Consider the following 14,822-nt stretch of genomic DNA (forward strand, 5'->3'; position numbering starts at 1 on the left):
TTAATGTTCCTGCTACATACTGCCTTTCAGAACTGCTAAACAAGAGTGTCATTGATAACAAAACTACAGTAAGCACCAGAACAGTTTTAATGTAACCAATGCCATAAGAACTGGCACCTCTTTTATATTAAATCCTTCCTTTTGCTGCAGTCTGGAGAGCACAAGAACTGCTGATTTAGAACTAGCATGTCAATCTGGAGAGTAGCATACCAAAATCTGTCAATAGGATGTATTCACGGCCCTGGATCTTGCAGGCTGCAGGTGTGCTTTGATATCTAACAACTCCCCTTTTCAAATATTGTATCCCATTGTATGTTATGAAGGTGTTAAATGAGAAAGTAATCAAAGAGCAAGCCGAATTTGTTAAGTAGAGTGAATTTTGAAACTTGCAACTCTTAACAGTTCATTTTATTTTTGAAATTCAATTACCAGATGCTGTTAGCAAAAATGGGCTAGATCTAAGTAAGGACTTCAGAGACTTCCCATGTCCAGAAGTATGAATGCCAAAGCCCCATCTCAATGACTTCTCAAACCCATAACACACCATCACTGTTTGGTCTCTACATGCCCTGAAGTTTAAACTGAACCCTGGGAGATGTTTAGAGAAGAGACCATGTGAAATCCAAACACCTGGCAGGGTCAGTGCCTTGAAGGATAAACATATTCTGATACCACAAAAACACAACCATATCTACTTCAACACATAGCTACTAGAGAGTGGTTGTTAACCTTTCACAACTCCTTTTTCTATGCTATGAGATGTGTTACCTAAAAAATACCCAAGATAACAGCTTCAATAGTCCAGCTTTATATACAGCTATAGATAACGAGCTCCTTCTCCCAAATCCATGGATACCTGGAGAGGAGATAGATGAAGCCTGAAATGATTTGGAAATAAAGCAGTGTGACATTTAAGCCTTCAAAGAATTAAAAAGAAAAATCAGTAACAAAACTGAAACAGTTTAGTCAGAGGACACTGGACCAACATCTTCTTGCGGGAGGGGGGCTGAGGATTCAGAAGGCCACTTGGGATAAGCTTTATTCTGTATTACTTACACTCCAAGCAAAGGACATGCTAGAGAAACTCTTCCACGAGCCCCATCCTCATATGGTCATTACCTCCTGCCTGCCCTGCTCTTTTCAAACCTGTATGGCTAAGTGTATATGTGGCACCAAAAAAAGGTAGCTACTGCAGAAATAGATCCATGGCTAGCTGGACATTTCTTTTCAACATACAATGACCCTTCCATCCCTGACAAAGCTCTCTACCTACTTGCTTAGAAGATCAGAACTTATAGTTCTGTGAAGAACAAAACAGCAAAGAGTACAGCAGCATGCTACTGACTGGAAAAACTCAGGACACATCAGTTTATAGTCTCTTTCAGCTGAGTATGTTTAAATCCACATCTCATCGAGCACCTCCACTGCTAGGCTACAGGCAAGGTCAGAACGAGAAGGATCTTCTAGCCCGTGCGTTTCAACTGACAAAAATATCCAATATGGACAAAGTATGAACTAGAATGTGCAAACACAAGCACAGTGAACAGAACATTACGTGAAAAAAGTTTAATTCCTTTGGGTTTGTGTCCTCACTGTATCAAGCATCTGTGAGATAAAACTAGAATACAGCCAAGTGCTCCCGCACTCTCTTTGGCTGCAGGGCACATTTTGTTCAGGACCACCTAGCTCCGTCTACACAGACTGAAAATCCAAGGCACTTTGCTCCAGATTTCATACTAATAGGCAATGCCTTAGAGTCAGGCACAGCAGTACCGAAGTCCTTTATCAGATCTAGCCCCACTTCTAAGAACTTTTCTTCTTTAAAATGGCAGTGTGGACCAATCACTGAAACATCAAGCTCAGATTCACAAGTATCACACTGCAAGTGGAAAGTACAGATCAAACTTTCCAAACTGTTGTGTTTGTTTTTCAAATGCTATGTAATTTACATTTTAGTAATTATCAGCTTTTGTTTCTAGTAAAACATGAACTGCAGCATGTAAGATATGCCTTACCAGTTTACACATGCAGATACACACGTAAGAAAACAAGACTAACTTCTGAAAATACTAGGTTTTATTCACACCCTTGTGGTAAACAATAACCTTAATATGATGACTAGGTTTCTTTTGTAGATCACTATGTCACATAAAATACAAAATCCATAGCATAAACAAGCTGACAGTTATGAATGTTTAATGTGGTCTCATTGGGATATTAAACAAGTTATACTAGTCTTCTGAAGTAGTCAAATTCAAAATGCATCATCATCTCCTAGTTAGTACAAGTCACTGCCATTTCTATAACAAAGTAATGAAGGCACAGCTAGTGCAAGCAGACTTAAACCCGTTCAGACTACTGGGCTGAAAAAATACTTTGGTTGGTTCTTCAGGAGAGAGTTTTCTCTAAACAAATATTGGTCTCAGTTAACAGTTCTGATCATCTTCACAGCTGCAGTCTAATAGCTACATGACAAAGACTTCACAAGAACCAAACTATGTAGCAATGAATTAACATTCATGCTTTAGGGTATTTACTGCATTCTACATATTGGCAGAAAATTATACTGTTAAAATGCTAGGTAGATTGAACCTACATTTTAAACTGGTTCTTAGGTGTTTGATTTCTTTTTTTAACAAATTGGTTACTTAATTCTACCAAGATACAAAACATAAGGCTGTAAGTAACTAATAGTTGTGTTTAGGCTATTACAGTGCAGGTAATCCTCAAGGCCACAGACACACTGCTTCACTGCTGCTTGCATTCTGCTGGGTTTTGATCCTTCTGTTGAGAAAAAAGGAAATACCAGTTCACAGAAATCCGTATTTTAAAAGAACTATCAATATTGCTAAGCATGCTTTCTCAAGCTGGAATATTCAAGCTCTTCCATCTTTTCCCTCGCACTATTGTCTATTATTAGCAATACTGCTGTCTTTGGACGCAGCAACATCCACATTGCATTTATTTTGCTTTGTTAGCACATCGGGTTATAATCCAGAACAAAAACCTGTTCAGCACCAAGTGTGGTGAAGTACTCTAAAAGAAACTATAACTGGAAAAAGGAGAAGAGTGATGTGCAGTAACAAACATCCCAGCTCAGAAGAAGCACGCAGACCCTCTTCACAGCTTGAGGCAAAAGAAACTTCCTATGAGCAATAACAAGAGTATGGTCTTATGCCAGAACACACTGTACAGCAATGCAATGAAACGCCACATCACAGTTCTTAACACTCCAGAAACATCTTTTGCAATAAATTCCAGTTGTTAAAAAATCTAACATGAAAAATTTCTTCTGTTCTTGAAACAGACAGCCAGTAACATGTCACAGTAACACAGGAATTTAAGAAAGTTTTTTGGGGGGCAGAATTTAGTTGCAGGTTTTACTGCGCCACCTTCCTTGTCTGCATAACCATTCTAGGACCACAGTGCTTTAATAAATTCAGCTGGCTTACACCTGAGATCATCTTACAACACTATAGTACCACTACATCTTTAGCCCTTGAGCAGCTCTCTGAAACTGGGTATAGTTTTGCCCTTTCTCAGTTCTATTTTACTGAGAAAAGCAACCTTAAACGGTGGAAATGAGAATTTCAACTTGCAGCTGTTTCATTTTGATTCCAAAACTTTCTTGACTAGGAAGCAATTTGAATATAACAGATGAAACATCACCAAGAGGGCTGTACATTTTGATTACAAGTTCTATACCCTGCTTATTTACAATGCTAAGATTATGTAATTTTTTCAATCCTACTGAAAAACACATTTGAAATTACAAGCCCTTTTAACAGCAGGTGTTTTGGAGTACTTCACAGACTTCATGACTGCAACTTTCACCTACCACCATCAGATACTTTCAGGTGGCCAGTTGTACCTTTCCCTCAGCTATTAAAAAACTATTAATTGAGTGGTTCACAATCATTTTTCCAGCCTGACTAGTGATTTGCCCTTCCCATGGAATAACAAAGCTCCCAGTGGCTCTTGACTGTTCACACTTTAGCACGTGGCTGTAGATGCGTTCCTGAACATTGACTTCTGCTACCCCGAACAATAAAAGACTTGCCATTTATCTACCCTGAAAAAAACCTATTTTGTATTCTGCTGGGAAAACCTGTGCCAGAGCAAGGTTGTAGCAAGTTCCCAAAAACTGAACCTGTATTACACAGTTCTCTCCATGTCCTTACAACAATTTTACAATTTTCATCACTAGCAGCAACTTGCTGCAAGACAGGTTTATAGAAAACGAAGTCTGACTAACCTCAGTGCTCAAAGCCAGAAGTTGCTTTTACAAAATGATTCCTGGAAAAACAACTTTGTAAAGGTTTCTCTACTAATGCTAATCTGTAAGAACTAAGCCTGAAACAGCCTCAAAACAAAACACACCATAAGAACTACTGATTTAATACTTACACTAAAATCAAGATTCAACATACATAAAATTTTAAATGTCTGTATGCATATGCAAACTTCAAAAATTCATTTAAATTCCTTACTTTTGGGTCATACTCAGGATCATTTTCTTCATCTGCTTCTTCTTCTCCCTCCTGAAAGTAAACACTTGTTAATATTTCTCTAGTTTATCCCCATTCAGCTTCCTGAGACATTTTCATAAAAATTAAGATTAAATTATATTCAGAAGTACTTTAATTACCACTTTATGTTATACATATTATATAAGTTTATCCTCCGTAAAGCGTATCTTATGACATCAGTTGCAGCGTAATTTTCAAGGGTTGCCTTAGCTGGTTTAGGTTTTTTTTTATTGTCTAGCTGGTTTTGGATTTTTTAACTATTTACCTGAAATCCACAAAACAATGTGCTCTATCTTACTTCAGAAGTAATTCTTAAAACTTAAGTGTCCAGAGCACTCAAAAACTAAAGGAACTGTTATTCCAGATAACAAACTACAACAGGGAAACTATTTGAATCAAGGGCATCTGTCATCTTACCTCATCATCTGCCTCTTCACCTTCTTCATCATACTAGAAGAGAAAATAAATAGTTTTGATAGCATCATAAATGCAGCCATTTATAGCTCAAGTAGATGTCAGAGACCACTCTGTACTGTGCTCTTAAGAGAATCCTAAAATGGTTTGGGTTGGAAGAGTCCTTGAGGGTCCTCTAGCTCCAATCACCCTGCCAAAGGCCCCTTACAGTAAAGAATTTTTCCTAATATTTAATCTAAACCTACTGCCTTTCAATTTGAACCCAAAAGCTCCCGTGTCTGTCAGATTTAAAAATGCTTTTTGCATCAGCACAAGCAATGTTCAACTTCCCCTGCCAAGCTCTGTCAGAGAGCTCTGTCCCCCTTCCATGCAGCCCTGGAGGAGCTGATTACACTGCGGTACCACTTGGGGTCAGCAGGGGACAGTGGAGCCCAAGGCAACCTTCCTGTCAGTAGCTCCCTCCTCCACAGCCCCAGCCAAGCCTTTGCTGGGGCCAACAGTCTACATTCTAAAACTTAAAATGAAGACAGGACTTGTCTAAGCCATCTTAACTGTCAAACTGTCCTCTGAGTCAAGACAGGGGACAGAAAAATGCTTTACACCTGTATAAAGTTGTGAGGCTTTGTAGTTTGTCAATTTCAAGCTTAGTTTAGCTCTTTTAAAACACTTAAGTTTCTGCAGAACTTGCTTTGATTATTTTGGCATGCTTTGAATGGGCTTATCTAGCTTTTTTAATAAGAGACTACTTTTGAAAGGATGAGGCTTAAATCTCATGAAACTTCATAGCCCAGTATCACTGTAAGCACAAAGATCAGGCTGAGCAGCTAGATAGTCTCATTTGTTGTCTGGCAGCTTATTAAAGTTCTACAAAGTATTGGGTACACCTCTCTAGGAACACCTTATGCACAATATACTATGACATCCTCTAGATGTTCAGCTTCTACCACTGCTTTTGCCACAATACTCTGAAGTCACTACTTCAAAGATGAATTATTTTCATGCTGCTCTTTCCTGAGCAATCAAGGAAGCTCTACTGCAACTAATGTGGTACATCCCATTTTAAAGGTATCAATGTAAGAAATTACCAAAGGTCTTTAAGCAGTACTATCTCAAGGTTTTTAGTGTTCTGAGTTAAAATTATACTTACGTCATCATCATCATCTTCAATAGCTTCTCCAGTGAAGTACAACACTGACCGGGGGACTATGCGTTCACGCAAGAAATGACCTATTTCAAAGTCTGCAGCAAGGATTGCCTCGGAATCATCATCCTGCAAAAAACGATATTATTTCCTAAACTGTAGGATGGTAACTACTTATGACACATACACACAAGTTACATGGATTTTGATGTGGCCATACTTATTCAAATCCCATTATTGATTTTATTGTTTCAGGACCTGCTTCACAGAGCTGAAACTTAGGAGACATTTTTAACAGTACACCTGCATTACACTGTGAGGAGCTGCTGCTTCAGTAACCCTTATTATATACAATTTTGGAGTTCCTTTTGTTCCAAGTAGAAAGATTATTTAATATCTCTCACAGACTTTCAGTTCATTTGCACAATATTCTTAAAGAACTGAACAATAGCCAGGTGAGCCTGTCATGGTAAAGATTTTTAGAAGCTACTTCTGATTCCTACAGGGCATCTCCTTGATTCCCATTAGACAAGCCACTATTGAAGCACCTGAACACCTAAAAATGCTCTCTGATCCAATTCCAGACTTTCACTACTCTAGTTTTCGTATTAACTGCTCTGCTGTCTCCCATGTGAGCAATTATCTTCAGTTCAAAAGACTTCTTTTCGGACTGTTGGTTTGGTTTTTTTTCCCCTCCTAAACATTATGAACATACAGCTTTTGGTGTCCATGCCAACTAGACCTCTAACAGCATGCTTCTGGAAGCTTTAATCATATTTCTCACTCAGGGTGCATAATATATTCCCTACTGTTAGATATTTTTGGTAGCTTTTCTCCTTACAAAATCATGGCTTATTGCCACAATGAGCACACAGAAAAGTGGGCTCTTGCAGTTTTCTATTCTTGTTTTATTACTTTCTTCAAGAGTTAACAGCTTGAGAAATTATTAACAGAACAAAATACAAACTGGATACATTCAGCCTTTAGATAAAATCATCCAAACAATGCCTGAAAGAAGAGACTTACACCACCCATTAAATCGAATACTAATAATGAAGATCACTACATTTGTACAACTGTGAACAATTCACAAGGTAGTTTTCAGGAAGCATAAATTGTTAAAGTTGTCTAAATTAAACTCCACCATCCAACTCAACAAACACTCCTTCTAAAAAAGAGAACTCAAATACATAGTAGTTCTTCATATGTATTCTCAGTTAAAGACAAGAAGCAGTTAAAGCTGAGGCTGTTTAACAAATTCCCAAATTCCACAAACACTCCACCATCATTTTTTAAATAAGCCAACTTACCAGGTCTCCACTTTCAGGAACTGTAGAAAAAAGAACAAAAAACACAAGTGAGTGAGGTACATTCTACATTTAAAGTTAATGCACATAAACTAGTGTTCAGCTTACCTTCAGGAGGACTAAAGAAGTTGAAGAAAGAGTCATTGGAAACAGTTTTTGTCACCGTCCTAACTGTTCCACGGCCCTTATGTTTCTGCTTCTTCTTAATGGTTTTCAAAGTAACATTCTTTCCTTTTTTCCAGTCTATTTGGCAACTAAAGAGTAAATAAAAAACAAACGACACAAAAAGCCCCATAAGGAACTGTAGCTTAATACCATTCGACTTGTTACAAGTATCTACTAAGGCTATCACAACTGCAAGAGACACAGTGAAGAGAAAATACTCAGGTACTATTTATTCTGTGCTATCTTTTCATCAGTTTTTATGTTGAGAACAAGAGTAACAAGTTTATTGTAGGATTATTTCAATCCAGAAGCTTTTCCTTCTCCACTCAATCTCTAAAATGCTAATTCTCATTAGCTACCAAGCACTGCCTAGCTTCCTATCAACAACTAGTATTGCACCATTTTTAGAGCTACTCATCTATAGCAATGTCATATTTGGACGTTAGTAATGTGCCAAAGTTCACTACATCTATCATTACAACCAGTAAGTCCTTAAAATAATGCATCAAGCAGGCATGCAGTTTTTGGCTGATTTTGAGTTGTGATGGGTTTTGTCTTCCTACATTTTATTTGTTTGAGTTTTGTGGGTTTTTAACTCCATCCTGCTTACAGAGTAAAATCATGCCTACAGGCTTCTTTAACAATCAAAGCATTCTGCTGACTCATAAATGAAAAAGTCACATCAGTGAAACTAACTGCATTTGGAGAAGTTTCTGATTGGATTATTTTAAAGACTAAAAGGAATGGAGTTAGTTGCTTTGGGACAAGAAGGGGCTGTCTTACTAAAAGACAAAACAAGGACTAGGAATTCATCATTTTTACAGAACCAGTGTAATTTCACACCAAATTCTGCCAGGATTCATGGTTTTCAAAAAAGTCCAAACTGGGGAAAACAAAACAGTTTAATCAAAGCTAACCACACACTTAAATCTAAATCTTATAGGACTTTGCAAAGTAAAGTGGTAAGTCAGTAAGAGCAACTGGAGATTAATGTAAGAGTAAAACCAACCCTCACCATGCAGTGATAGGCTGTAACTTAGTTACCACTCAGAAGAGCAGTCAGAACATTAGAGACATGAACACAAAAGCTACTGAACAGGCCCAAGTGTACTCCTAAGGTAATTACATACAACACAGTTTTCTCTCCTCCCTCTGTTCACAAAAAAGGGACATGTAGAGAAAAAATTACTTAGAGCTAATTTAAAACCGAAGATTTCACTAAGAAAGGAGTGTGCCAGCTTTTTAAAATGAGTAGCCTGGAATTAACAGATGACTATTCTCCATTTCTCAAATAGACATTCAAAGGCAAACGTTCAATGCTTATAAAACAAAATGGACAACTGCAATATATGAAGTGAATCTGGAATAAACTCCCCCAAATGCTGCACATCAGAAATACAAAAAGATGAAGTTAGCAAACAAATTCTGGCAAAAGCTATCCAGGCCTACTAAAGGATACCACCACCCACCTTTCAATTCACCTTAAGCTATTGCAGAACAGTATTTCTAAATACTGACTACATTTTTAATTTACATGCCAACATAATATATATGCTTATAAACTATGCAATATAAATAATGTGTTTTTCTATATTGTATTGAACTTATTGATAACAACTAAACTCAAATTAAATCTAGTTATTCACAAGTTACTAGGGGCATCTTTTCCAGCCCCTCCCCAAGATGTTGTAGAACTCTACAGCTGGATAATGCTAAGGAAGAAAACTGTTATATTGCCTTAAAGCTATCTATTAGCACTTACCCTGTACAACCCATGATTTCTGGTCCATCAAAGGAAAAGGGATCAGAATCATCTGGCTCTGACCTCATTCTATATGTCTTTGTCAACACTTCGTTTGTGAAGTAGTCATTTGGTTCGAAATGAAATTCTAATGTGAAACTCTTGAAAAAAGAATTGCAAAACAACAACTTTAGTTATTTATAGCAAACACCTTTAACTGCTTAACACCTAAAATCCAAATCCAAAAAATCATATGCAACAAAATACATCTTTCTCCAATACATCCACAACTTAGTCTAGAATTTGCTACCCAAGTTGTACAATAAATCTTCAAATATTTTCATTTACTTGATCTTGCACTTGCTAGTTATTATACTGCTTGCAGTAATGACAGATCTCCCAGTATACAGACTTCCTGGTGCTAATGTATAGGGAGAACTTCTAAATTTAAAAATATTACAACTTAGGAAACTCTTTAATTTCTGCCAACGAAATATATGGAATTATAGCAGAGTACCCAAAGCTATCAACATGCAATGGTAAAACTTAAGTCATCAGATATTAAGGCCAGTCTCATCAGAAGCTGAAGGTTAAATTCAGTATAAATTCATTCACAGGGTAGTGCAAGACCAGCACTAGTCCTTGTACTGCTTTCTCAGAAGCAGCAGCTATATATCTTCTCATGATTTCCACAAGACAATTGGCTGACACAGACCACATTGCTAAAATACAATTCTTAAGACAACACAAAAGTAATCTCGTTTAATAAGTTAAACTAACCATAGGCTGTCCAACTTCTGAAAATTTCACTTTTATATCTTTTAAGTATTTCAGGATAGGTTCATCATGTTCCTGTAGAGAAAACACAGTGTATTTAATTTTCATAACATTAAATTATACACAGATTTAAGGCCTTGCAGAGATAAAAAGCCATGTTTAGAACAAGTTTTTCTTGGAACAAAAACCTTGTTACAACACTGAAATACTTCCATGAACACGACCAGCAGATGGCAACAGTGGCTGCGTACAGACTCTCTAATACAGTACACAACCAAAACCCATGCAAACACCAAGTACAGTTTTTAGTAATGTCTAATACGCAATTCACACACAATTCTATAAGCACCAAAAATGTATTAGTATCGTAAAATAGATTAAAAAAATAAAGCAGTGCTCTATACTCTTCACTTGAAAAATTACCAGAGATGACATCCAAGTAACGTTTCCATTATTGCTCTCCAACAGACATATCAAGCATCATAGTGTTTCCACCACTTTCTTAAAGACACTTGGATTAATTACCAATGCAACTTTTAACAAGCCTGGACCACCACCTACCTGAACCATATCACTGAGCAAGTCCACATTTTTGAATACTGTCAGCCAAAATTCAGGGATTCCTTTAGGGTCTTCTTTTTCTTCGTCTTTTTTTTCTTCTTCAAGCTTAGCTTTGTCTTTCATTTCCTCCTTGAGAAAATAACAGTATTAGGTTTCCTTAATTTTAAGAGTGCCCATAAGGTTCATCAGATCTATGTTGACACCAGTACAGATTGAGTCTCATGTGGATGCTTTAAGCAACCACTAAGAATTAACAATATTTAATAGCAAGTAATCTTTACAAACTTGATTTTTTTTAAACTTGTTTATTGAATCTTGCTTCATGCTAAATCTTGAGATATTTATGAGAACCAATTAAGATACTCACTGAAATTTCTTCATCAGCTTCTGCTTTCCATTCACATTCTTCCTCTGTAGGTTCATAAATGGCATTGATGATTTCACTACGCTGGAAGATTAAACCAAGAATATTTTCAAATTTTCTAGTCACTGTCATCAGCACTGCCCTAACCAATAAATTCCTAATCCTAAATTACACAATTAGTAATACATTAACTACTTATCAAAACCTTTTCTTCTGGCTATAGAAGATAGGTTCAGCAGTTATGAGGTGTTCAACACACTAAAATAAACACCGATGTCCTAGGAAAGTTACAGTATCATCTGACATCTGCTCAATTAAAATAAGGCCTGATACATTGAAGTCATTTTGGTAACCATGGAAAAGATTTAGCCTCTCGCTCCCTTAATCTCAGTTGATATTCACTTACATGGTAATATTGTATCAACTGAATGAAGGGGCACATATGAGACCAAAGTAATTCAGCACATGGATAAGTTTTCTGGTTTTTATATTCCTTTGTGTTTCAGATGAAGCTTTAAAGTACAAATCAGAGTAGCATTAAAATACCTTGTCAAATAAGGGCTGATAGAGAGCAGCATACTTCCTTTCCAGCTCGTGAACTTCCTCATAGAACTTTGCTTCTATCTGTGCACACTGAACTTGGAGGTTCTTGAGAGCATTCACACGTCTTTTAACAACTTTAGGCAAGCTGAAAAATTCAGTGACAGAACTGTTACTAACACTGCATTTTCGGCACATATTGATCCCTCCTTAACCAGACCCCTTGCTAGTTAGCCAACTTGTACCACAACACATTTTACACTCTATTTTAAGCTTTAGAAAGCTTATATCAAAACTACAACCAACTTCACCATCAATACTGGAGTTATTAGCACAGGCTCTTAAATTGAGGCTCAACCACAGTTAGAACCAGAGTACTTCAAACACCTTGGTAAATGATGAGAGAAACTTGTGCAATAAATCTTAATTCTATAAACAAGTTCTACGTTACCAATGAGTAACAAAGTAAATTCATAGTATTGAGCACAACTAAGAAAGGTCTCACCATTAATTTGCTTGGTTTTATGAAAAAGTTCAAGACAGTTGAGTTATTCTTTGCTAAGAAATTTGTCAAAATTTGCTGCTTTGTTTCACTGAGCAAAGCAGCTGGTAGTACTGTCTTCAAACACACTGTCCCAAAGCGAGCCAGAGTAGTTTGCTAAATGAGCCACTGAATTGCAAAAGTGTGAAAGGAAAGCAATTACTGCATTTCTCATAACTTCATATCAACTAAGGAAAATTTTGCCAAGAATTTAGAGCAAGTTTTGATACATGAGAAAACCCACATGAAGTACTGCTAATAATATTCCTGTATCAGCTAGTGGTTAAACTCTAAGGATAAAATTACTATATGAGAGACATTAGGCCTCCAAGTATCTCTCTAAAGTTAAAATAACTGATGTTTCATGACTAAGGCAAAGCTAAAAAAGAGATTCCAAGGAGCAGAAAAGTATCTTAAGAAGTGTGCCATACTGTATCTGCAGAGGAAAAGATCAGCCACTGTAAATGTTAGCATTTTCTTCATAAAACCTCAAACAAAAACTCTTCAGTTCTGAGATGAGCTACAGACAGACTATATTCACTTTTCTGCTACCCGAGCAGTACAGTGTTTTATGACCACTACTGCCAGACAATACTGTTCAGAAAGCCAAATAACCATTTATAACATTCTGGTAACACTACACAAATGCTGTACCTTTCTACGTATCCTGCAGATGTTCCTACCAGACCATCAAGTCTTTCCTGAAGGGCTGCAAGAATCTGAGGATTCTGCATCATCTGCACAGTCAACTGCCGAGCTAAATTAAAAAAGAAAATTATGTAAGTGCAACATTCATCTTTTGGACTAATCTAGAGAGAAAGAACTGCACATAAAAAAATCAAAAATTAGACAAGCAAGAATTACAGATGCAAAATAATTGCTTAAAACTGTGTCAAGTTTCCCTACTATGGAAACCTGTTTCTGATTTATAAAATCCAATTTCCCTCCAGAATTCCTCGAGTGTAATTTCTCTTCTGATTCTCACCTATAATAGCTGGAAAATCACGGAAAATCCACATTATTAATCTCTAGGTTCCTGTGGGACAGCTGAATACTTACCATTTAATTACTGTAAGCCATTTAATTACTTCAGCTAACGAATCTGTTCCCCAAAATTTTGCAATCCAGTTTTGAAAATACTTATTTCAATAGATTAGCAAAGCATAACATCTTGAACAAAACGTTCTACTTTACTGTTATTATTCTGTTCAAGGAATCACATAACATGGCACTATTAGCAGTCCAAGTAATTTTATTGCAGAGATGATTAGTTATTTCTCTTTTGGCTGACTGCTCTTTAGATTCCATTTGTGACCCCAGACTTTAAATATAAAACATGAGTAAGACTGTTCAGCACTGACAATACAAGTATTTTGATACATGCTTGTGTTTTTTGTTGAGGGGGGAAAAAACCAGGATTTATTAATTTTAAGAGTGGTAACAGCATGATTTGTTCTGTTCACAGTCAAACAACTCAACAGCAAACTACTAAGCAACTAATCAAAAAGTAAGAGATACACACATATATGCACATTAATTTTTTATACCCAAAGCTTCACATCTGTGAAGTTTTCAACTGTTTTTAATTTTGAAATAATCTAGTCACATATCCACAATAATCCTGTCTTTTCCAATTATACAGGTGGCCAGTGCTGCCTGAAACTGTTACTAACCATGACTAAAATGAGTAACTGCAGACAACTAATAAAAATCACACAACTTGAAAAAAGAAGTCCTTACTTCAGAACTTAAATACTATTGTACATCTGAAGTTGATTTACCATTTCCTATCGTTTTTCGCAGTAGAATCCTTTCAATCACACTAACTAGAAAGCACAGATGCTTAGATGTTGTCGTGGTTTGAACATTGGCCAAATGCCAGGCACCCTCGACATCGGCTCTCTCTGCTCTCCCCTGCCACAGCTGGGCAGAGGCGAGGGGAAAAAAAGTTAACACACAAAGGGTTCATGAGTTGAGATAAGGAACTGGGAGAAAATCACTCCAAGGACAAAACAGGCTCACCCTAAAGTTACAAAGTGATTTTTCACTAGCAGAGTTAAAGGAGGAAAATGAGAAGTAAAATAAGCCCTTAAGATACCATTCCTGCCCCCAAACCCTCCTTCCTTCCCACCAACAGCCCAGGGCGACAGGGTGTGGGGGTTTGGTCAGCTCATCACTACAATCTTCTTCCACTGCTCAGGGAGAGGACTCCTTCCCCTGTGGTGCCATGGGGTGCCTCCCACGGGAGAGAGTTCTCTGAGAACTCCTCCAGTGTGGGTCCAAATCTCACGAGCAGCAGCACACCTGAACCTGCTGCAAAGTGAGCTCCTCCCACGGGCAGACAGTCCTCCCAAGCTGCCACGGCATGTGCCCCTCAACCACGGGGTGCAGACCTCTGAGCCAGGCTGATCCATACTGGGAGCAAGGCCTCTCCCTCCACTGGGACTCTCACTGCACCACAGCCTCCTCCAGGCATCCACCACTCTGGCGTGGGCACCTCCTCCCCATGGGCTGTGGGTGGATCTCTGCATCCCTGTGGACCCCATGGGCTGCAGGGGACAACCTGCTTCACCATGTTCCTCACCACAGCTGGCAGAGGATTCTCGGCTCTGGCACCTGGAGCACCTCCTCCCCCACCTTCTCCACTGACCTTGCTGTCTCTCCATGGTGTTTTCCCTCACATGTTCTCACCTCCTCCTCCTTCTCTGGCTAAAAAGACGTTCGTGCACCCACTGCTTTGAT

General features: G+C 37.8%; 1 protein-coding gene across 4 annotated transcripts in view; it reads right to left on the minus strand.

The window, feature by feature from the left end:
• Positions 1–390: 390 nt before the first annotated feature.
• The window catches only part of NAP1L1 (nucleosome assembly protein 1 like 1), a 29,847-nt gene continuing 15,415 nt past the window's right edge, over positions 391–14,822 (minus strand). For 3 of the 4 annotated variants that reach the window (XM_085045233.1, XM_085045231.1, XM_085045242.1), the window contains 12 exons: positions 12,735–12,837; positions 11,546–11,687; positions 11,003–11,083; positions 10,636–10,764; positions 10,078–10,149; positions 9,319–9,458; positions 7,500–7,645; positions 7,395–7,414; positions 6,091–6,213; positions 4,947–4,979; positions 4,491–4,541; positions 391–2,784 (listed from right to left, as the gene is read on the minus strand). In XM_085045233.1, the coding sequence (XP_084901359.1) occupies positions 2,749–2,784; positions 4,491–4,541; positions 4,947–4,979; positions 6,091–6,213; positions 7,395–7,414; positions 7,500–7,645; positions 9,319–9,458; positions 10,078–10,149; positions 10,636–10,764; positions 11,003–11,083; positions 11,546–11,687; positions 12,735–12,837 (1,076 nt within the window). In that variant the 3' untranslated portion in view covers positions 391–2,748. The remainder of the gene's footprint in view (positions 2,785–4,490; positions 4,542–4,946; positions 4,980–6,090; positions 6,214–7,394; positions 7,415–7,499; positions 7,646–9,318; positions 9,459–10,077; positions 10,150–10,635; positions 10,765–11,002; positions 11,084–11,545; positions 11,688–12,734; positions 12,838–14,822) is intronic. The other variant, XM_085045232.1, reaches the window with a different exon arrangement.

Source organism: Lichenostomus cassidix, chromosome 1Aa (assembly GCF_008360975.1).
Source record: "Lichenostomus cassidix isolate B80296 chromosome 1Aa, HeHo_3.0, whole genome shotgun sequence".
Taxonomy (NCBI): Eukaryota; Metazoa; Chordata; class Aves; order Passeriformes; family Meliphagidae; genus Lichenostomus; species Lichenostomus cassidix.